Consider the following 23270-nt stretch of genomic DNA (forward strand, 5'->3'; position numbering starts at 1 on the left):
TACTTAAACATGTATGTATAGACTTTCAAGTATAAAGAACAATGTGCAGAAGCCTAATGCAGTTTTTCCACCCATCTACCTATAAACTAATTAAAAAAGCACATGTGAATTACACACCACCCCTACCTTCAGCATTAGGAAACAGATTACCACAACCTTCAAATTACCTGTAAGTGGAGAAATCCGATTCCAAGAGCTCCTTCTGCCCATAGGAAAGGGAGGTCTTAATAGGTTTGTTGAAAGAGTTTAGGGACATGGAAGGCTTAGATGAAGCACAAAAATCCCACTTCCAAAAGAGAGAGATTGGGCTTCCTAGGTGGCGCAGTGGTTAAGAATCCGCCTGACAATGCAGAGGTCACGGGTTCGATCCCAGCTCCAGGAAGATCCCACATGCCGTGGAGCAACTAAGCCCGTGTGCCAAAAAAAAAGAATATAACACAAAAGAGAGAGATTCAGCACTTAAGTACCAGAATGCTGAACACAGTTTTGAAATCTGATAGTTCGCAGCTCTAGCCACAGAGAAGAGCTTGATAGCAACAGTAACAGAATTGCTAGCCTGAAATTATCAGTGCTTCCTAGGGAAGGAGTGAAGACATGGAGACTTGGAGTTGTGGATAAAGAGAAAGAAAGAAGAGGAAAAAGTTAATAATCTTTTGGAAAAAGAAAGAGGGTGTTCTTGAACTAGGAACTCTGACCATGAAATGAATAGAAATAGAAAAGAATGGATCTCATCCATAAAGAACTTATATAAGAAGGAACAGTGTGAATCAAAGCATATCAGCTGATGAATATGCCTTCTTCTCCCCCAAACAAGAAAAACATGAGGCAGAAGAAAATTGATACAATAATACTCAAAATGAAATAAAACATCTTCAAACCAATATTGGGAGATAAGGGTAGAAAAAAACACCTTCACTCAGAAATATAAAACAGAACAGAAAAGGACATAAGATGGGAAGAAATAGGTTAGATTAAACTGAGAAACGAGAAGAAAAAAAAAATCATGTCAGAAATGAAGACTAAGTTACAATTTTCCCAACAAACAATAGAGTCAAATGCAAATATGATAAAAACATAGAATAAAAACAGGAAACCAAGAGAATGAAAATGACAGTTTAAATGAAAGATGGGTCCAGAAAGTCTCACATATAATTGGTGTCTCTCAAGAAGGCAAAAGAATAAAAGCATAATATTAAAAACCATAATCAAGAAAATTTTCTGGAAGTAAAAGATCTGAATCTTGAATTTTGAATATATCAGAAGTTCATATCAGAAGATAAACTCCAAGATATACAGTCTAGTAAAGCTATACAACTTTAAAGATTGAGAAGAATTCTCAGGGCCTCTAGGGTAAAAAGATGAAGTGACTTGCAAGGGCCAGAGTATTAGAATGGTATTGGATTTGTCAAAAGCAACATACACAGGGCTTCCTAGGTGGTGCAGTGGTTGAGAATCTGCCTGCCAATGCAGGGGACACAGGTTTGATCCCTGCTCCAGGAAGATCCCACATGCTGCGGAGCAACTAAGCCCGTGCGCCACAGCTATTGAGCCTGTGCTTTAGATCCCATGAGCCACAACTATTGAGCCCGTGCGCTGCAACTACTGAAGCCCACACGCCTAGAGTCCATGCTCCACAACAAGAGAAGCCATGGCAATGAAGAGCCTGCACACCACAATGCAGAGTAGCCTCCACTCACTGCAACTAAAAAGAAAGCCCGTGTGCAGCAAAAAAGACCCAACACAGCCAATGAAATAAATAAATAAATAATTTTATTTTTTAAAAAAAGCAACATACACAGCAAGAAATAGTGGAGAATCACCAATTAAAAATATTTTCAAATTGGCTCAGAAAATCAAAATCCACTTTATAACATACAAAGGCCCTTAAAACAGCTAGAAATATAAAAGGATGGACAGTGATATACCAGGCAAACAAATAATAAAGCAGGATTGGCAATGCTGATAACAAAGTAGAAGTCAAACCAAAAAGCATTAAACTAGACAAAGGAGGACAGTTTATAATCTAAAAGCACAGTTCACAACAAAGATATAATAATTATATATGAACCAAATAACAGCAACAGTCTATGTAACTCAGAAGCTATAAGAAAATGCAGTTAGTGAAAAGAAGCACTAAAAATTGGAGACTAAAACTCTCAGCACAAGATAGATGTTGTAGACAAAAAATAAGGATATAAAAGATCTAAACGGCATAATAAGGCAAATCTTCAGGTATATACATCACTACATCCTGATAAAGACTATATTTCAAGTACAGAATATTCACAAGAATTGTTGCTAAATTAGGAAAACATCAGGTTCCACTCAAGAAAACAAACGCAAAACTGAAAAGCAAAAGGGCACTTTCATCTTGAAATTTAGAAACATATTATATGTTAGAAAGCCTTGTATAAGAATGTTCATAAAAAAAAAAAAAAAGAATGTTCATAGCAGTTTTATTCATAGTAGTCAAGTCTAGGTGGAGAATGGATAGACAATATATTGACAAAGTTAAGTATCAGCAGTAAGAAGCATGGGACTGTTATACATGCACTAACATGGATAAATCTCAAAAATACTATGCTGAGTGAAATAAATTAGATACCAAAAGGCCCATATAGTTTTATTCCATTTATGTAAAATCTTAAATATATGCAAAATTAACCAATGGTGCTAAAAGTGGGGGGAGGAGAAAAACTGACTGGGAAAGGATGGGAGGGATTTTCTAGAGTGATATAAAAGTTCTACATCTTGATATGCATTCAAAATTATGGCTCAATTTAAAAAAAAAACTCAGGTAAAAGGGGAATGCAAACAAATTACAGAGTTTCTAAAAAAAATAATGAAAATACTACATACATACCAGAATCTGTGGAATACATTTAAACAGTGAGCAGAGGAAAATTCATACGCCTAAATTATCGGTTGTCAAAGGAAAATTCAAATGTAAATTTTTAAGATTTTATTGGCTTTATCAGCAATTGATATATTGAGCAGCATCCAATCTAGCAGGTGGAAAGGAGCTCTGAAGAGCTACACAAGGCCAAGAGATTTTGATAGACCAAAGTGAGCAGGAGGAATAAGGAAGCTTTGCTGGGCATTTGCTGATTAAAGTAGGATTACTTGCCTTAGTGGTGCAAAAGGAAGTCTCGAAACTGGGTCAAGTAACTTGTGCTGATTGGTTGACCTAGGCCTATCTTTTCTGGAAGACCTGAGTGTAGAAACCTAACCATTAAATTTTGACTTTCTGACTTGGAGCTTAGCGTGAGCAACTTAACTTGGGCCTAATCTGGTTACTTTAGCCTAGTAAAAATAAAAGATTGAAAACAAATCCCAACTCAGAAATGAAAAAGTAACAAAGCAAGCCAAAGCAAAACACAGATAAAGGAAATAATAAAAGTAGAAATTAATGAATTAAAGAACAGAAAAACTACATAAAAATGATGAGTCAATTCTGGACCTTTGCGGGGAAATTCACAAATATGTGAACCACTAGCTAGTTTAATCAAGGTAGAAAGGAGAATGCACAAACATACAAAATAAGAAATAACAAGAGGGAAATAACTTGATACAGAAGAAATTGAGAAAATCATACACAGCTATTTTGTACTACTATGCAAATAAATTTGAAATCCTAGATGAAATGGATTATTAGGAAAATACTACCTAAGAAAATTGATCTCACTAGAGATTTTTTTTTAAACTTAATTTCCATAGAAGAAATAGAGAAATTTATCAAGGAGCTATCCCACAAAACACCAGGCCCAAGTGATTTCACAAGGGAATCTGCAAAACCTTTAGAGGCCATGTAGTCCCAATGCTACACGAATCATTTGAGACCATAGAAAATAAAGGAAACCTTTCAAATTATTTTTATGAAGCAAGACTAAAACCGATTTCTGAACCTGATGAAGATAGTGCAAAAAAATGAAAATTAGACATTTATGAATATCAATGTAAAATCCTAAATATTGTGCAATCTCTAACACTATATTCAAATACATTGTGATGAAGTGAGCTTTACAGTAGGAATACAGGAATGATTCAGTATTTGGAACTCTATTGATGTAATTTACCATATCAATAGCTTTAAGGAGAACAATCATGTTCTCTTCTTAGATGCTGGGAAAGTCTGTGACAAAATTCAACACCTATTCCTAATAAAAACTTTTAAGAAAACAGAAATGGATAGATGCTTCCCTAACATGATTTTTGTAAATACACTCACATACATATATACATAAACACTCCTTAATCCTAAAACTAGCATCTTAGTAGGGATTAAGATCAGAAAGAAAGGGTGCCCATTGTCTCTACTGTTTAACATTGTATGGGAAGTATGAACCAGTACAATTAGGAAAAAGAAAATTGTAAGCATAGTGGGAAAGAAAAGTGTTTTTGCAGGTGACATGATAGTTTATCTGGAAAGCCCTAGAAAATCAGTGATAAAACTTTCAAAATAATTTAGCAAGATTGCAGAATATAAAATAATAAATCTTAGTGTATTTAATAACCAACTCAACAATGTAACAAAAGGAAAATTGCATTTATATTAGCCACAAAAAATACTTAAATTCGGGCTTCCCTGGTGGCCCAGTAGTTGGGAGTCCACCTGCCAGTGCGGCACACGGGTTTAATCCCTGGGCCAGGAAGATCCCACATGCCGCAGAGCAACTAAACCTGTGTGCCACAACCACTGAGCCTGCACTCTAGAGCCTGCAAGCCACAACTACTGAGCCCGTGCACTGCAACTACTGAACCTCATGCACCTAGAGCTTGAGCTGCGCAACAAGAGAAGCCCGCCCACTGCAACAAAGAGTAGCCCCCGCTCACCACAGCTAGAGAAAGGCACACACAGCAACAAAGACCCAATGCAGCCATAAATAAAGAAATAAATAATATAAAACTTCTTTAAAAAAAATACTTAAATTCATAAGGATTTCCTTTTAATAAGAATTGCTTAAAAGCCTATATGATGCAAACTATAAAACGTTTCTTGTTCTCAGTTAAGACATCACAACATTATGAAGATTCCTAAGTTAGTAAAGCTAATGAGACCCTAATAAAAATACCCAACAATTTTTTGGTATAAAGCTAAACTAGTTAATACTGAAGTTCATTTGGAAAAATAAAACAAGCAAGAATATCAAAACATTAAAAGGAAGATATGGGGGGGGGATCTAGGCCTACCAGATTTCAAAATATACTAGGAAGCCTCTATAAAAAGCAGGCTATTGGCACATGAATAGACAGACCAATAAAATAGTATAACATTTAGATATGGACACGACTACATATGGAAACCTGACACATAAAGTGTTATTTCAAAGCACTGTGACAAAATGGACATTTTAGTAAAAAGTGTTGGTACAACTAGATAGTTAGGAAAAGATAATATTAAGTCCATTCTTTTCATCATACGTAAGAATAAACTCTAAATGGATCAGAGATGCAGATATCAAAAACTATACAAATAACAAAACAGGTGAATTTTTCTATACCATGGTATAAGGGAAATTTTTATGTTACTCAGAATCAAGGTACAATGAAAGAAAATACAAATTTTACTACATTAAAAAAATTTTTTTAATTGCATCGCAAAAAACTCCATAAGCAAAATCAAAATTTGCCACATATAGCAGGTAAATTTAGGGTAAATTCCTAAATACAGAGTTTTGAAAAAACTTTTAAAAGATTAAAAACTCTAAAGAAAAAACGGCAAAAGATAAGAACAGACAAGTCCACACACATACACAGAAAGATACAAAAATGGCTTAATTTAGAACTATACTGGTTTTCAATACCAATCCCCACTAAAAAAGATGACAGCTCCTTGGAGAAAGGTTGATCTCAGAGGTGGAGCAGTGTGGGTTTAAAATGATCCTAGAATATGTTGGTATCCCAGAAAGTAAGGTATTGCTCAGAAACTGATGTGGGCATGTCAAAATAACATAGGAGACAGTTCAAGGGGATCCTAGTGGCCAAATCTGGGATAATTTGAAACCCCAAATAATTAAGGACTGTAATGAATTATAAACTACTGAGTGGGGGGGAATAGGAGTTAGTGAATTTATACTGATAATGAGTAGATATATAGAGGGGATATATAAAGTAGTAGGTAGATACATAAAGGGGATGATAAGAGAGTTTCCTACTGACTGATGAGAGTACCAGAATTAGAAAATCATTTTGCAGACATCATAATAATGTTTGGTTCTGCAAGAGTTATTGGATGCCTAATTTAAGGATGAGGGGGTGGAATTTCAATGAGAAACAGAATTTGTTTGTTTTAAGTATGTCCCCAAGATTGCTTATTAGTGGCAAGGGGGAATATGGTAAGTATACTGGAAAAACTGGACAACACCTTGGCAGGGTGATCAAAATAAACATCACCACTGAGGGGAAGATATGCATCTTGTGCCTCTGGATATAATACTCTGAGAAGGATACATCACCTAGGTAGTGTTAAGAGGATACATAACCTGAAAATGAGGAAACTTCAGATGAACCCCAAATGAAAAGCATCCTATTAAAAAGAGGGAAGGAGGCCTACATTCTCCAAAAACAATCTCCTAGATTAAAGGAAACTAAGGAAACAAATGCAACATGTGATCCTGGACTGGAGGGAAGAAATTCTATAAAGGACGTTATTAGGTCCGTTGAACTATGGATGGTAGATTAGTATGAATGTTAAATTTCCTGAAACTGGTAACTGTGCTGTAATTATGAAAGAATGTTTATATTCTCAGGAAATGCACGCTGAAATAGTTTGAAATAAAAAGACATGTATGGGACTTCCCTGGCAGTCCAGTAGTTAAGACTGCATGCTTACACTGCAGGGGGTGCAGGTTCAGTCCCTGGTTGGGGAACTAAGATCCTGCATGCTGCTGGCTAACTTCACTCTCAGATGGTTCAGAAAAACATCTATATATTTCAAGAGAAGAATAAAAACACACAGAGCAATTTGTAGTAATTGGTGAATCTGAGTAGAACACACAGGATTTCGTTGTACTATTTTTCCAGCTTTTCTGGAAATTTGGAGTTATTTCCAAGTAAAAAAAATTTTTTAAGAGGTTGGGGGGAGGCCTACACTGAACTACCATTTTCATCCAGCATATTGGGGATAAAAAAAAAACACTATTGCTGGAGCAAATACAAAATGACAAATTTTCAATGGAGTAGAATTTGGCAATATCTAGCGAAATTGTACATACGTTCACCATGCTACCCAGTAGTCACACTTCTGAGAATGTACCCTGAAGTTGTACCTCAAGCAGTTTATATACATATATGTATATATACATATATATGTTCACTGCAGCAATATTTGTCATTGCAAAACATCGGAAACTACCAAGTGTCCAAACAAGATTGGTTGAATAAACATACAATGGAGAACAGTGCAGCTTAAAAAGGAATGAGGAAAATGTCTATGCCCTGAAACAAAGTGGTTTTCAAGGTAGAAAGCAAAGGACAGAGGGATTTAGTACATGGCCTTTTGTGTAAGAAAGAAGAGGAAATAAGGAAGCGTAAATATATTTGTTTACCTTTTTAAAACATACACAAGAAAAATGAACCAGAAAGCAATAAAGTTGGTTACCCACCTGCAAGAGACAGTGATGAGGAAAGGGAAGGAAATGATATTTCTCCAAATTATATCTTTTTGTATAGGTCTATATTTGAAAGCAGGGTGATTTTTTTAATAGTCCCAAAAGATGAAATGAATTCAATAAGGATGTCAAGGAAGACTAAAACCAGAAGCAAACCAAAACCTACTTTTTTCAAATCAGTAGCATAACCACAATTGAAGGAGGGAGAAATAACTAATCCAAGTAACTCTTAAACTCAGTTCCTCAAAGGGATGTGTTCCTCAAAGGGATGACAAAGAAATTCTGAACTCAAAAGTTCATTTTTGTAGCACTATGGATGTTGTGCTCTGAAACTATTTAAATATATAAAAGTATGGAGCAAATGAATAAATGTTAATTTTGTTGGAAGCCAGGGTTTTCAGTAGAAGAAGAGAGAGACACAGATGTGGGAAGGTAAGGAAGAGCCCTGTGGGGATGGATTGTAATTGGAGGTGTAAGTGTGAACTCATGATTTTCTGAAATACATTGTGTATACATAAGACATTTCACATACACGTGTGCATATGTATTCCAACTCACATGCACTGAAGGGCTCTAGAAGCAAAGAGATACCCCAGTAGCAATGAGCACATGGACCCCCTAGATCTTTATTTCTAACATTCCCAGTAAAAGAAACCAAGGATCTTTGGAGAAATGGTTGATTCCAGAGCTGAGACAGGGAAGTGAGTATAAGATAAGCCTAGAATGTCTTGTTATGCCAGAAAGTAAAGAGTTGCTCAGAAATGGTAGGGCCATGTCAGAATGACACAGGAGTCCGCTCGAATTGGTTCCCACTGGCCAAATCTAGCATGATTTGAGCCACCAAATAACAAAGGACAATAAGCAATTATAAACCATTGAAAAGTAGGAATCCGGGAGTTAATACCCATAAGAGAAAAAAGAGGAATCTTCCTTATAGAAGAGGGCCAGCTGATGAATATGGAAGGAATTCTGGGGTTAGAAAATCATAGTAAAGGGTTGGGCAGGAATCATCATTGGATGCTAAATCTGGAGTGAAATTTTGATGAGCAGTATGTTTGCACAGTCTTGAAGTGTCTTCCATAGATTGCTTGTTAAAAGAGAGTAGTAAGACTCCAGTGGAGAACCAGATGCTACAGCTAGACCAAGTCTTCAAACTTAACCATCACCAGTAAGGGGCAGATGAACATCATGTAATCTGGGTTTGGTACCCTGAGTAGTTATGTAGTATTTCAACTGGGAATATACAGTCTGAATCTGATGATGAGAAAACCTCAAACCTGAAAAGAGAAAATTTTTATCTTAGTAAAGGAGAGGAAATCTGTGTGAAAGAACTCCAAATAATTTATGTAGTTAGTCCACCTCAAGGAGGGGGTGCTTAATTCCCCACTCCTTGAGCATGGGCTTCGAATAGTTACTTCCTTCCAAAGAGTTCAGTATGGAGAGGGTTGAAGAGTAATTTTATAGTAGAAAAAAAAACTGAAATACTTCTCAAGCAAGTAATCAAGGTCATCATCATCAGGGATAAGTTATGTTGACAGGATGTATCCTTGGGATGTATCCCCAGTCTAATCATGAGGAAATTATGAGACAAATTCCAGTAGAAGCGACATTCGACAAAATACCTGACCAATACTCCTCAACTGTCAAGGTCACCAGATACCAGGAAAACTTGAGAAATTGTCACAGCCAAGAGGAGCTTAAGAAAACCTAACAACTAAATGTAATGTGGGATCTTGGAGCAGAAGAAAAACATTGGGTAGAAATGAAGGAAATCTAAGTATAGACGTAGTTAAATGACAGTATGTCAGTTTTAATTCAGTAATTAACAAATGTACAATACTAATGTAAGATATTAATAGGGAAAAGGTATAATATAGGAAATCTATACTGTATTTGCAAGCTTTCTGTAAATCCGTTGGAACTTATATACATTATAAATAATTTGTAAGTAAAAATTAAATATTTTATGGTAAAAATAGCCATCTACTGTTACCATTCTTAAAGTAGGGAGGACATAATCTTATAATAAAGAGTAGTCATTTAAGTTTAATAAATTAAGCTTTATGGAAAAAATGTATAACTCAGGCAATAAATATAAGTTGGCATTTGCCCTTTTTATCTCCATCTCCCAAACTTTTTATTCAAGTTATTCAAAAAACTCGCTTCTTGTTATTTTTAACCTCTTAAGGAAATATCATCATACCTATCCACTTCATAAGTTAAATCATTGTCTATATGATTATGTTTACTGCTGCTCAGCCCAGTCACTGGAATGAACCCAGGCCATGGCAGTGGAAGCCCGGAATCCCAACCACTAGGCCGTCAGGGAACTCCCTGTGTTCCTTTTTTGGTATAACTTCTTTTCCCAGAGTTAATAATTGACTCATTTTCTTTTCATTTAATCACTATTAAAAGTGTCTATTGCCTTTTTTCTAAATCCTCCAGCAAGCTCTGTCAAACACAAAGATTTATTTTTATCCTGGAGCTGCGGCCATCCATCCTCCTCCAGTATAGTCTGGTTGCTTTCTAGGCCTCCTGTACAGCTGTCATCTGAGGACATCCCTTTTATCGTCTTGGTGATTCCCTTTGCCTCTGTCCTCTGTCTTTCTCTTTCTTTGTTACTTTGATGTTACAATAAAGCACATCCCTGAGTAAAAGTGAACATGGGAGCTAAGTTTTTTGAGACTTGGCATATCTGAAAATATGGTTTTCCAACCATTGTACTTGGTTGATAGTTTGAGAGGAGACAAATTTTTTAACAATTTTCTTGAAGTAAAATTGACAGAAGATTAAAACTAGATTTTAAAGTCTACAATTTAATGAGTTTTGGCAAATATAACACTAAGGAAAACCATCACCACACTCAAGATGCAAAACCTGTGTGTAATCCCCAAATATTTATTCATGCTCTTTCCCACCCTGGCCCCATCCCTTCCCCAGTTAACTTGCCAATCTGTTTTCTGTCACTATACATTAGTTTGCATTTTCTAAAGTTTTATATAAATGAAATCATACAGCTTGTGCTCTTGTTTTGTTTTGTTTGGTATGGTTTTTGCTCAGCATAATTATTGTGAGATTTATCCCTGTTGTGTGTATCAAAAATTCATTCCTTTTTATTGCCAAGTAGCAAAATGGAATCATTGTATGGATGTACTGCAGTTTGTTTATTCATTTATTTTTCGATGGACATTTGGGTATTTCCAGTTTTGAGCTGTTATGATTATTGATATATATATGTCTTTGTATGGACTTAGGCTTTCATTTTTCTTAGATAAATATACCTAGGAGTGGAATGGATGGTAGGTGGTGTGTGCTTAGCACATCTTATTTAACACTATATTTAAAACTGTGTGTTCTCCAAAGTGCTTGTACCATTTTACATTCCCATCTTCAGTATATGAGACTTCCATTTGTTGCACAAACCATAGAGGGTTGTGGGTTTGTTTGGCCATTCTAATAGATGCGTAAGAACATCTTGTGATTTTAATTTGTATTTTCCTAATGACAAATGATGTTGAACATGTTTCCATGTCCTTATTTGCCATCCATATAACTTCTTTGTGAATTGTCTCTTTAGATCTTTCTCTGTTTGTTTGTTTGTTTGTAATTAGGTTAAGTTATTGAGTTTTGACAGTTCTTTATATATCCTGGATACAAATCCTTTATCAGGTATATGATTTGCAGATATTGTTTTCTAGTCTGTGGCTTGTCTTATTCTCTTAATAGTGTCTTTCAAAGACCAGAAAGTTTTCAATTTTGATAAAGTTCAGTTACTAATTTTTTCCTTTAATGGGTTGTACTTTTGATGTCATATCCAAAAACTTTTTATACCTAACTTAACATTATGAATGTTTTTTCCAGTTTTTTTTTCTGGAAGTTTTTGTTTTTAGCTGTTAGGTCTGTGATCCATTTTGTTTTTGTTTTTATTTTTGGCCACGCTGTGTGGCTTCTGAGATCTTAGTTCCCCAACCAGGGACTGAACCCAGGCCATGGCAGTGAAGCGCCAAGTCCTAACCACTGGACCACCAGGGAATTCTCCTGTGATCCATTTTGAATTACTTTTTTGTTTACGTTAAAAGGTATTGATTAAAGTCCTTTTTTTCTTTTTGGGTTTTTTTTTTTTTTTTTTTGTATGTGGTTACCTACTTGTTCCAGCACCTTTTGTTGAAAAGACTGTTTTCTCCACTGAATTGCCTTTTCACCCTTGTCAAAAAAATCAGTTGACCATGCACGTATGTGTCTATTTCCGTTGATCTTTATGTCAAAATTCCACTGCCTTGATTAGAGTAGCTTCATCATACATCTTCGGGTCGGGAAACTTAAGTCTTTCAATTTTGTTCCTCTCAAATTTGTTTTGGCTATTCTAGGCCCTTGCAGTTCCATATAAATTTTAGAATCAGCTTGTCAATTTCTACCCCAAAATCTGTGTTTTGATTACATTGTGTTTTGGGGGGTTTGTTTGGCCACTCTGTGTGACATGTAGCATCTTAGTTCCCCCACCAGGAATCGAACCCGTACCCCCTGCAGTGGAAGTGCAGATTCTCAACCACTGGACCACCAGGGAAGTCCCTTGATTACAGCTGTGTTGACTCTGTAAATCAACTTAGGAAGAATTGGTATTTTAACAGTATTTATTCTTAATTCATGAACGCAATGCATCTTTCCATTTATTTACATCTTTCTTTAACTCTTTCAGGAACATTTAGTAGTTTTCATGGTATTGGTCTTGCACATCTTTTGCCAGATTTATCCTCAGTTACTTCATATCTTTTTATGCTCTTGTAAGTTGTGTTTTTTTTCAGTTTCTGGGATTTTGTTGCTAGTATTCAGAAATACAGCTGATTTTTCTGTGTTGATATTTTGTCCTGCATCCTTGTTAAACACTTATTAGCCCAACACTTATTGTATATTCCATCAGATTTTCTACAGTCGTGATATCTGAGAATAAAATTTTTAATTTATTTCTTTACAATCTGGATTCTTTTATTTCTTTATTTCTGTACTTTTTTTTTTCCTTATTGCACTGGCTAGAATTTCTAGTACAATATTGAATTAAAATGGCAAAAGCAAATATATATACTCCCCGTCTCAAAAGGAAAACATCCAGATTTTTTTCATCATTTTTTTTTTTTTTTTGGTCGCGCCACGCAGCATGCAGGATCCTAGTTCCCCAACCACGGACTGAAAATGTGCCCCCTGCATTGGGAGCGTGGAGTCTTAACCACTGGGCTACCAGGGAAGTCCCTGGTCTTTCACATTTTTAAGAGGCCTTTCACAAATGACTAGTAATCCTTGCCGGTTTGTTCATATTTAATGGTTAGTTAATAAGCAGCTGATGAGACTAAATGTGCCTAAGTTGGGCTTGTTGACTAGTGAGATTCACTGTTGTGATTGGTTACGTTTTAAATCTTCTGTCTGGTCTTCTGCACTTTTAACTGTGATCTGTTTAGATGTGGGTATCTTTTTGTTGTGCTTAACATATATTGTAGTTGTATCTGTAAATTCATGTTTTTGTTATTTCTTCAAAATTTTCAGCCAACATCTTACTCAGCTTTACCTTTTTCCATTCTCCATAGGCTCTCTTTTGAGAATTCTTATTGACATTTATTATTAGATCTTTACATTCAGTGTTCTTTTAACCCCTTAGTTTCTATGTTTCTGTTCTTCTTTGCTGTTTTGGGTTCTTTCTTAATGTTTATCTTCCATTTCCCCAGTTATATTTTAAGCTACTTAAATCCATTTAGGGTTTTTGTGTGTTTTTTTTAAATTGTAACAGTTATATTTTTCATGTACAGAAATTACATTTGGTTCTTTCTGACTGCTTTGTTCATTTTTCAATAACATTTTTTTATTTCTTCTTAGTTCTTGTATGGTTATTTTATATTCTGTCTCTGGCAATTCCAGTGCCTAACTGTGTGGGATATCTAAGCTATTTCTGCTGATGCTTGCAGTGGACCACTTATTGTGTGTTTGATATTTAATTGTGTACTGATATTTGATAAAAATCTGTGGAAACGCTGAAAGGCCCAAGTTATAGGTGATTATTTCTGAAAAAATTTAGGATTGCTTTTGCTAGGTGTCAAGGGATACTGGTATCCTGGAATCACTTTAATTTCTTGACATGGAGGTCTTTGGCTGCAAAATCCCAGAGAAGCCTCTCCACCCCAGAGCATGAACAAAAAAGCTCCTTTGTGGGCACCCTCTGCATGTAGTCAATTTTTTTTTTTCCTCACGATATGCAGCTTGTGAAATCTCAGTTGGTCCATCAGGAATTGAACCTGGGCCACCACAGTGAAAGTCTGGAATCCTAACCCCTAGGCCACCAGGGAATTCCCTACATGTAGTCAGATTTTTTCCCACCCATTTTACAACTTTCACTGAAGTTGCAGCCCCCTCAGGGGTTTTGGTCTGATGCAGGAGTTTCCAGTTAAGCTCCCCATAGTAAATAAATGGTAAGTTTTAATGGGATAAATATATTAAAGTTCACATAGTATACTAATCTAAAAAAATATACTTAGGAAACAACATTCCCCAAGTAGAATACAGCTTCGCAACTAGTGTATTTTGGATTATGTGTATTTCAAGATATTCATCCCCAGGAATTCCCCGGCTCTCCAGTGGTTAGGACTCTGCACCTTCACTCCTCAAGGGTCCGGGTTCAGTCCCCGGTCAGGAACTAAGATCTCACAAGCCACACATTGTGGCCAAAAAAAACCAAAAAGAAGATATTCATCCCTGCAGCACTTGGGACAGTCAGAGAGCCCTCAGGCTGGGTGCATCCAGGGGCTTATTCCCCTTGTGTTGCATAGATGATCATTTTCTCTGTGTGCAGGGGCCATGGAAGAGATTAAAGAGCATTTCTGAAAGATGCTTTGGAGGAGACTGCATACTATACATACCTCTTAAATTATTATAATGTTCACAAGCATCTTAAGGGTTCAAAGAGGGCTTTGAAGTAAGGAAAATTGCCCAAATGTATTTGACCGTGGTACCTTTTTTTTAAATGTTAACAGGCTGTAATTATTGAAACCAAAATGTTTGTAATCGTTGGCTCCCTGAAATTTTAGGTTTATATTCTCTAACAAGTTGAGTCAGAATAAGATATTCTGTGTTGACACTTAAGGGTCAATAAATATGTTAGCTGCTAACCATACTGTAAAGTGGACAGCAAACATGAAAAACTCTGGGTGTAAAAAGATCGTCTCTGCATGGAGTTAGGTTGTATGAATTTATTAGAACTTAGAATTCTAACCAGTGTTTACTAAATATATATTCCAGGCATTGTGATAAATATTTCATAATGTCTTTATGTTGCCCTCAGGAAAAAAATACATCAAACTTCATCTTGGCCTTCAAGGGCCCTGGTGATCTGGCCACTGCTTCCTGCTCCAACCTCATCTCCCACATCTCTCACACTGGGCACCAGCCACATTGGCCTTTCAATGCACCAAGTATGTTCTAGCCCTAAAGCCTTTGTGATGCCCTTTCCTTTACCTAGAATATTCCAGCACCAGATATTCAAGTGGCTGCCTTTTTTGTCTTCGGGGTCTTTCCTCACCACTGAATCTCAGTTGACTACCCTTGCCTTGTTACTCTGTTATTACATGGCCTTGCTTAGATTTCTCCCACCAGTAGACTATAACTTTATGAGAACCATTGGTCTCTCTGGCCTCTCTTACTGTGAGACACACAAGTGCTTGATAAATAGTTGCTGAATGTTAAATGAATAAGAGAAACCTATCACTTGCCCAAGTTCACAGCTAATAAATGGCAAAGCTGAGTCTCAAACCTGGGTCTGTCAGAATTCTGTGTTGTTAGCACCACGCTTTATCTAAACAAGGATTATCCTATTCCCTACCACCTTACCAGTTCAAAATATTGTTAGACTTTTCCTTTTGAATTGCCTTCAGAGTCTTATTTATTCTTTTGAAATCTCCTGATGGTAGCAGACTTTGATTCTTTGAAGATACATGTGGCTTATAGAAATAGTTATTCAGAACCAATTCTGCTAAATAATCAGGCTAGGGAAAACAATAGTGGGGAGATAATTCTAAAGTGATCTCCAACAGTCAGCTTTTCTTTTTTAAATTGGGTCTAAAAGAGAGTTCTGAAAGAAGAATAAAAAAAAAAAGTTTGAAGTCATGGCAATATTAGAACGTTTGTAGAGCCTTCCAAGGAGACTTCTTAAAAGACAGTATTCATTTGAGTATGTAATATTTCCATTGTGTGGATTAAGAAACTAGTTTTGTTGCTTTTAGAGTTATACCTGATACAAATGAAAATTAGTTCACCATCTCAATTGGGGAATGAGATGCAAGTATTTAATAGAAGCATATCTGCAAATAACAGTTTATTCAGTAACACTAAGAGATGCATTTGGATGATTTTATCTTGTCAAACTTTGGACAACAGATTTCAACTTTGTTATTGGTCATGTTAAGAAATTGTGCATAAAGTGTAAGATGATACCCAAAAAGTTACAACTGAGGCAAAAGAGTAAGATAGGTACCAAACTCTAAAGGTAGCTGGAGTTTGGTAGATAGTTGGAGTTTGGTTGATAGTTTTCACTCTATTTGTAACTCACTGAATATTTAGTGATGGCTTGATTTTTTTCATTTCAAATATTCCATTTTTTTTCTCTTTGTTATTTCCTGCTTTCTTTTAAGTTTCTTCTCACTGAACTTGAAGTTTCGAAATTGATTTCAGGAAAAGGTAGAGTGGCGGTAGGTATTAGTTTTGGGGTTTTTTGATGACTTGAGTGAGGGAACATCTTTTAGAGGAACATATGAGTAGCATTTGAACATGATAATATAGTATCTTTGTGCTTTTCTTTTGAAAAGGAAATAGCGTTTAGCTGGAGATGATTGGGTTTTTTCCAACCATTTATGTTAAAGGAAAAAATGAAATAGTGTTATGTGTAGAAATGCTGCCTTCTATAATTTTTAAAATATCTAATATCTAAAAATTGTCCCTAAAATTTTAAATTTTCAATCCCTCCAGAACTCTTTGCAGTGATTTTTTTAAAGCATCTATTTATTTACTAGATGCTCTAAATTATAATAAAAATTGACAATTTTAGAGATAAAAGGCAAATTAAGAAACTGTTATGTGTATTTTACCACATTTTTTTTTTAAAAATCATTGGATCTAGTCACATTTTTATAAAGTGATATATCTAGTTTATGACAAAACTTGAATTACATGATCTTCTGATTCCCATTCAATGTTTTTTCCATCATTATTGTTGCTCCTGGTAGCTAACGTGGTAGTTAATAGATTTGTGCCTCACGGAACCAGAGGGCTCCTCTTTGACACGGACAAAAACTATCAGTTCTCAGGGCTAGATTTTCATTTTTCAAATATCATTTATCACAATTTGAATTAAGGTCTTTTAGGTGGTGTACATGGGTGTGTCATGTGTTATTGATTTCTTCTACTTTTAAGACTGAACATTCTTCACGATCTGAAAGGAAAAGAAGAGACTCATTCGGGATGTTTGACGGTTATGATAGCTGCAGTGAGGACACGAGTAGCAGCTCCAGCTCTGAGGAGAGTGAAGAGGAAGTTGCTCCTTTACCTTCTAATCTCCCAATTATCAAAAACAATGGCCAAGTGTACACATACCCAGATGGTAAATCAGGCATGGGTGAGTATACAGAGTATATTTCAGCTCAGGTGAACAGCCTTTACCTGTTACACACCTTTATATTTGAGGGTATGTTTTGATTCCATTTCTCCTGTCATTTCCCTTAGAATTTTTAAGGAACAGTTTAAAGAAACACAGTCTGAATCTTACAGTTCTAGATAAGATCACTGGTTTTGTGTTAGATCTCTTTATTTTGCATACCTACCACCTGCTGGTGGAAAACAAGTAGAAAAAAATGAAAACAAAAGGCTGATGAGAGACTTAATGGGACTTAAATTCTGTAATTAAATAATAAATCCCTATGTAATTGGAAGTGTGTAAGATAGCAGACTTAGAGAGTTGAAAGAGACTTTCAAGGTAATCTCCCTTCTCTTTAACAGTTCCTTATAAATTTTCTGTTTTAACACTTCGGGATAGGGTATATCTAATTACCAGAGTATTCTTTATATTGAACCAAAATTATCCTTACTCTAACTTTTGTCTTTTGATCTTAATTTTGCTCTTTAAAGGTACACAGAATAGTTCTAATGCTTGTTATGATGACATCTCTTCCCTTCACACTAAACCACTTACTTCTAGTGTGTCTCTAGGGCACACAAGTAAGCCTAACTGCTCCAGTCATTTCTCATAGCATCACAGTGATTTTTTGTTTGTTTGTTTGTTTGTTTGTTTTTTGGCACACGGGCTTAGTTGCTCCATGGCATGTGGGATCTTCCTGGAGCAGGGATCAAACCCGTGTCCCCTGCATTGGCAGGCGGATTCCTAACCACTGCGCCACCTAGGAAGCCCCGCATCACAGTGATTTAATTCATCAGCATCCTGCTCACTTTCTTCTGGGGACACTTCAGGTTACATGGTAGTAGGGTGACAGCTTGTCCTGATTTGCCTTAGACTGTCCTGGTTTTAGGATTAAATGTCCCACATCATGGAAAAGACCTCAGGCAAATAGTTGGTCACCCTGTGTGATTTGGGCAGAAGGTAATTCAACTTTTATCTCCTTTTTTCAGGACACTGTGTTTCCATTCAGGCCACCAAAATTGCTTTAACTTTTTTTAAACTAATACTGAATTTGCAAATAACTGAAACCACATGAACTAGACCAATTTAAATCAGTCTTGCACTTTTGCAGTTGGTTTTTTAAACCCAGGGTGTTAAGACTTTAAAATTCTCCATGTAAGATGTAGAGAATGGATTTGAGGACACAGGGTGGGCAGGGGGGCGAAGGGGAAGCTGGGACAAAGAGAGTAGCATTGACATATATACACTACGAAATGTAAAATAGATAGCTAGTGGGAAGTTGCTGCGTAACAGGAAGATCAGCTTGATGATGGGTGATGACTTGGAGGGCGGGAGGGTGAGAGGGAGTCTTGGGAGGGAGGACATATGGGCATATATGTATAAATACAGCTGATTCACTTTGGTGTACAGAAAAAACCTGGCACAACAGTGTGAAGCAATTATATTCCAATAAAGAGCTTTTTTTAAAAAAAAAACTCTCCATGTAACCTTTTTCTTACTAAATTTTGGTCTTAGAAATTTTTTATCCCTAATTCTGTCATCTAATGTTGAATGCAGTGTCATCTGATCATCATTTGCAGATTTGATAATTATGCCCTGTAGGTCACATTCTAGTCCTTTGATTAAAAAGTTGAGCATCGCAGGGCCTGGTACAGAGTCCTGCCAATCATATCAAAGAACTTAACTTCATTTATCAGGACCCACTAAGTGTGGTCATCCAGTCAGTTAAAACCTATCTAGATGTTTTCTTTCTCTCTCTTTTTCTTTCTCTTTCTTTCTTTCTTTCTTTCTTTCTTTCTTTCTTTCTTTCTTTCTTTCTTTCTTCCTTCCTTCCTTCCTTCCTTCCTTCCTTCCTTCCTTCCTTCCTTCCTTTTAATTTATTTACTTATTGGTTGTGTTGGGTGTTCGTTGTTCGTTGCTGTGTGCAGGCTTTATCTAGTTGCGGTGAGAGGGGGCTGCTCTTCTCCCTCGTGGTGTGTGGGCTTCTCATTGCAGTGGCTTCTCTTGTTGCAGAGCACGGGCTCTAGGTACACAGACTTCAGTACTTGTGGCACATGGATGCACTAGTTGTGGCGCACAGGCTTAGTTGCGCCATGGCATGTCGATCTTCCCAGACCAGGGATTGAACCCATGTACCCTGCATTGGCAGGTGGATTCTTAACCACTGCGCCACCAGGAAAGTCCCCTACCTAGGTGTTTTCTACTTCATCTTGAATTTCTCAGTCCTTATTGACAAAGCTACGTGAGAGATTTTTATCAAAGATGTTAACTCCTGTTAATATACATCTTGCCATGGTTTAGTTATACCAGTCTGGTAATGTTATCACAAAAGGGAGCTTTCTATGTGCCAGACTCTGTTTTAGAGATACAGATAGGAACAATATAAAGTCGCTGATGGAGCTTACATCCTGGTCGTGGGAATTCTGGTTTCACATGTTCAGTTCTTGGCAAAGATGTGCTGTTCCCTTGGGATCACATTTTTTTTACCTAGATGATCCACAAACCTTTTAAATAATCTGTTCTAGAATTTTTACAACAGAAAATCATTCAGGCTTTTTTTCCCTTAGGCACCCTTTGTTTATCTCTCATCCTCTGGCACCTTACATTTTTTCCATGATTTCTCATAATTTATGAGAACTATTAGTTCCTTCACTTGTAACTGTTTAGATGGAGATATGAACCACTCAAGCAGTTGTTTGCTGTGTTATCTTTTTTCCCCCAACTTTACTGAGGAATAATTGACAAATATAATTGTGTATGTTTAAATGTATAAATGTCTATAAATGTGGTGATTTGATATACATGTATACCTGGAATGATTACCAAGATCAATTAACACATCCATCACCTCACAAAGTTAACTTTGTTGGGGGGGTGGGGGGAAGTGGGCACAAGATCTACTTTCAGCAACTTTCAAGTATACAATACAGTAGTAGTATTAGCTGTAGTCACCATGCTGTACATTAGATCCTCACAACTTATTCTTTTTTTTTAAAGGTATATTTTTTTTTAATTGAAGCATAGTTGATTTACAGTGTTGTGCTAATTTTCTGCTGTTACAGCACATTGACTCAGTTATATGCATATATACATTCTTTTGTTAATATTCTTTTCCATTATGGTTTAATCCCAGGAGACTGGATATAGTTCCCTTTGGTATACAGTAGGACCTGTTGTTTATCCATCCTATATATAATGGTTTGCATCTGCTAACTCCAAACTCCCAGTCCATCCCTCCTCACCCACCTGCTTGGCAACCACAAGTCTGTTCTCTATGTCTGCGAGTCTGTTTTTGTTTCATGGATAAGTTTGTGTCATATTTTATCTTTATTTTTTTATTTTTTTTTATTTTTAATTTTTTATTTTTTACAATAAACTGCATATATTTAGAGTGTACAATTTGGTATCCCAATCTCCCATTTCATTCCCCCCCCAACCCTCCCCGCTTTCCCCACTTGGTGTCCATATGTTTGCTCTCTACATCTGTGTCTCTATTTCTGCCTTGTAAACCCGGTTGATCTGTACCATTTTCCTATAGTCCACATATATGTGTTAATATACGATATTTGTTTTTCTCTTTCTGACTCACTTCACTCTGTATGACAGTCTCTGGGTCCATCCATGTCTCTAAAAATGTCCCACTTTCATTGCTTTTTACAGCTGAGTAATATTCCATTGTATATATGTACCACATCTTCTTTATCCATTCATCTGTTGATGGACATTTAGGTTTCTTCCGTGTCCTGGCTATTGTAAATAGTGCTGCAATGAACACTGGAGTGCATGTGTCTTTTTGAATTATGGTGTTCTCTGGGTATATGCCCAGGAGTGGCATTGCTGGGTCATATGGTAGTTCTATTTTTAGATTTGCAAGGAACCTCCATACTGTTCTCCATAGTGACTGTATCAATTTACATTCCCACCAGCACTGCAAGAGCATTCCCTTTTCTCCACACCTTCTCCAGCATTTACTGTTTGTAGATTTTCTGATGATGCCCATTCTAATGGGTGTGAGGTGATACCTCATTGTCGTTTTGATTTGCATTTCTCTGATAATTAGAGATGTTGAGCAGCTTTTCATGTGCCTCTTGGCCATCCATATGTCTTCTTTGGAGAAATGCCTATTTAGGTCTTCTGCCCATTTTTGGATTGGGTTGTTTGTTTTTTTGATATTGAGCTGGATAAACTGTTTATATATTTCAGAGATTAATCCTTTGTCTGTTGATTCATTTGCAAATATTTTCTCCCATTCTGAGGGTTGTCTTTTCATCTTGCTTCGAGTTTCCTTTTCTGTGCAGCTTTGAAGTTTCATTAGGTCCCACTTATTTATTTTTGTTTTTATTTCCATTATTCTAGCGGGTGGACAACTTATTCTTTTTCTGACTGAAAATTTGTATCCTTTGACCTTCATCTCCCCATTTCTCCCTCTCCCCAACCCCTGGCAACCAGCATTCTATGAAATGGGCTTGCTTTGTTTGTTTGTTTTTTAAGATTCCATGTGTTAAGTGATACTCTGTCTTTCTCTTTCTGGCTTATTTCACTTAACATAATACCCTCTGGTTTCATCCATGTTGTCAGAAATGACAATATTTCCTTTTTATGGCTCAATAATATTCCATTATAATAATAGAATAATATTATTGTGTGAATAATATTCCATTTTACTAGGTTGGCCCAAAAGTACATTCGGGTTTTTCCATACCATCTTACGGAAAAACCCGAACAAACTTTTGGGCCAACCCATTATAGGGAGATACATATTAATACCATATATATCTATCTACATATGTATACCACAGTTTTTTTAATCCAGTCATCCATCAAAAGACATTTAGTGTGTTTTGGCTATCGTGAATAATGCTACAGTGAACATGGGAGGGCAGATATCTTTGAGATACTGAGTTGCAGTCAACTAATTTTTTTATATATATAAATTTATGTATTTATTAGTTTATTGGCTGCATTGGGTCTTCATTGCTGCGCATGGGCTTTCTCTAGTTGTAGCAAGCAGGGACTATCCTTGGTTGTGGTGCGGTGGCTTCTCTTGTTGTGGAGCATGGGCTCTAGGCATGTGGGCTTCAGTAGTTGTGGCACGTGGGCTCAACAGTTGCTCCGAGGCATGTGGGATCTTCCCGGACCAGGGATCAAACCCATGTCGCCTGCATTGGCAAGTGATTCTTAACCACTGCACCACCAGGGAAGTCCGTCAACTAATTTTTGATAAGGACACCAAGAACACACAGTGGGGAAAGGATAGTCTTTTCAGTAAATGGTGTTGGGAAATTGGATATCCACATCCAAATGAAAAACTGGACCCCTAACTTACACCACTCACAAAAATTAACTTGAAATGAATTAAAGACTTAAATGTTTTACAGTTTTAGACTGTAAAACTCCTAGGAGAAAACAGAAGGGAAAAAGGTCCTTGATGTTGGTCTTGGCAATGATTTCTTGGATAAGACACCAAAAGCACAGGCAACAAAAGCTGAAATAAACATTGAGATTACATCAGACTAAAGAGATTCTGCTCAGCAAAGGAAACAATAAATTGAAAAGGCAACCTACAGACTGGGAGAAAATATTTGTAAATCATATATCTGATAAGGTGTTAATATCTAAAATATATAAAGAACTCATACAACTCAGTAGGCAAAAAAAGCAAATAATCCAGTTTAAAAATGGGCAAAGGACCTGAGTAGACATTTTTCCAAAGAAGCCATACAAATGGCCAATAGATACATGAAAAGGTGCTCAACATCACTAATCATCAGGGAAATGGAGATCAAAACCACAATGAGATACCACCTCATACCTGTTAGGATGGCTGGTATCAAAAAGACTCCTGATAACAAATGTTGAGGAGGATGTGGAGAACTCTTATAAACTCTGGTGGTAATATAAATTGGTATAGCCATTATTGAAAACAGTATGGTAATTCCTCAAAAATTTAAAAATAGAACTACTGTATAGTTCAGCAATCCCACAACCTTTGTATC

The 23270-nt window shown here is 36.3% G+C and overlaps 1 protein-coding gene across 19 annotated transcripts in view; it reads left to right on the plus strand.

The window, feature by feature from the left end:
• The window catches only part of MBTD1 (mbt domain containing 1), a 66905-nt gene that overhangs the window by 7774 nt on the left and 35861 nt on the right, over nucleotides 1-23270 (plus strand). For 10 of the 19 annotated variants that reach the window (XR_009049983.1, XR_009049982.1, XM_057715487.1 and 7 more), the window contains 3 exons: nucleotides 14932-15061; nucleotides 16277-16333; nucleotides 17055-17256. Coding sequence is in view for 17 of the 19 variants with exons in the window: in XM_057715487.1 (XP_057571470.1) it covers nucleotides 15053-15061; nucleotides 16277-16333; nucleotides 17055-17256 (268 nt within the window). In the remaining 2 variants the exon portion in view is untranslated. The remainder of the gene's footprint in view (nucleotides 1-14931; nucleotides 15062-16276; nucleotides 16334-17054; nucleotides 17257-23270) is intronic. The other 9 variants (XM_057715495.1, XM_057715501.1, XM_057715496.1 and 6 more) reach the window with 3 other exon arrangements.

Source organism: Hippopotamus amphibius, chromosome 17 (assembly GCF_030028045.1).
Source record: "Hippopotamus amphibius kiboko isolate mHipAmp2 chromosome 17, mHipAmp2.hap2, whole genome shotgun sequence".
Classification (NCBI taxonomy): domain Eukaryota; kingdom Metazoa; phylum Chordata; class Mammalia; order Artiodactyla; family Hippopotamidae; genus Hippopotamus; species Hippopotamus amphibius.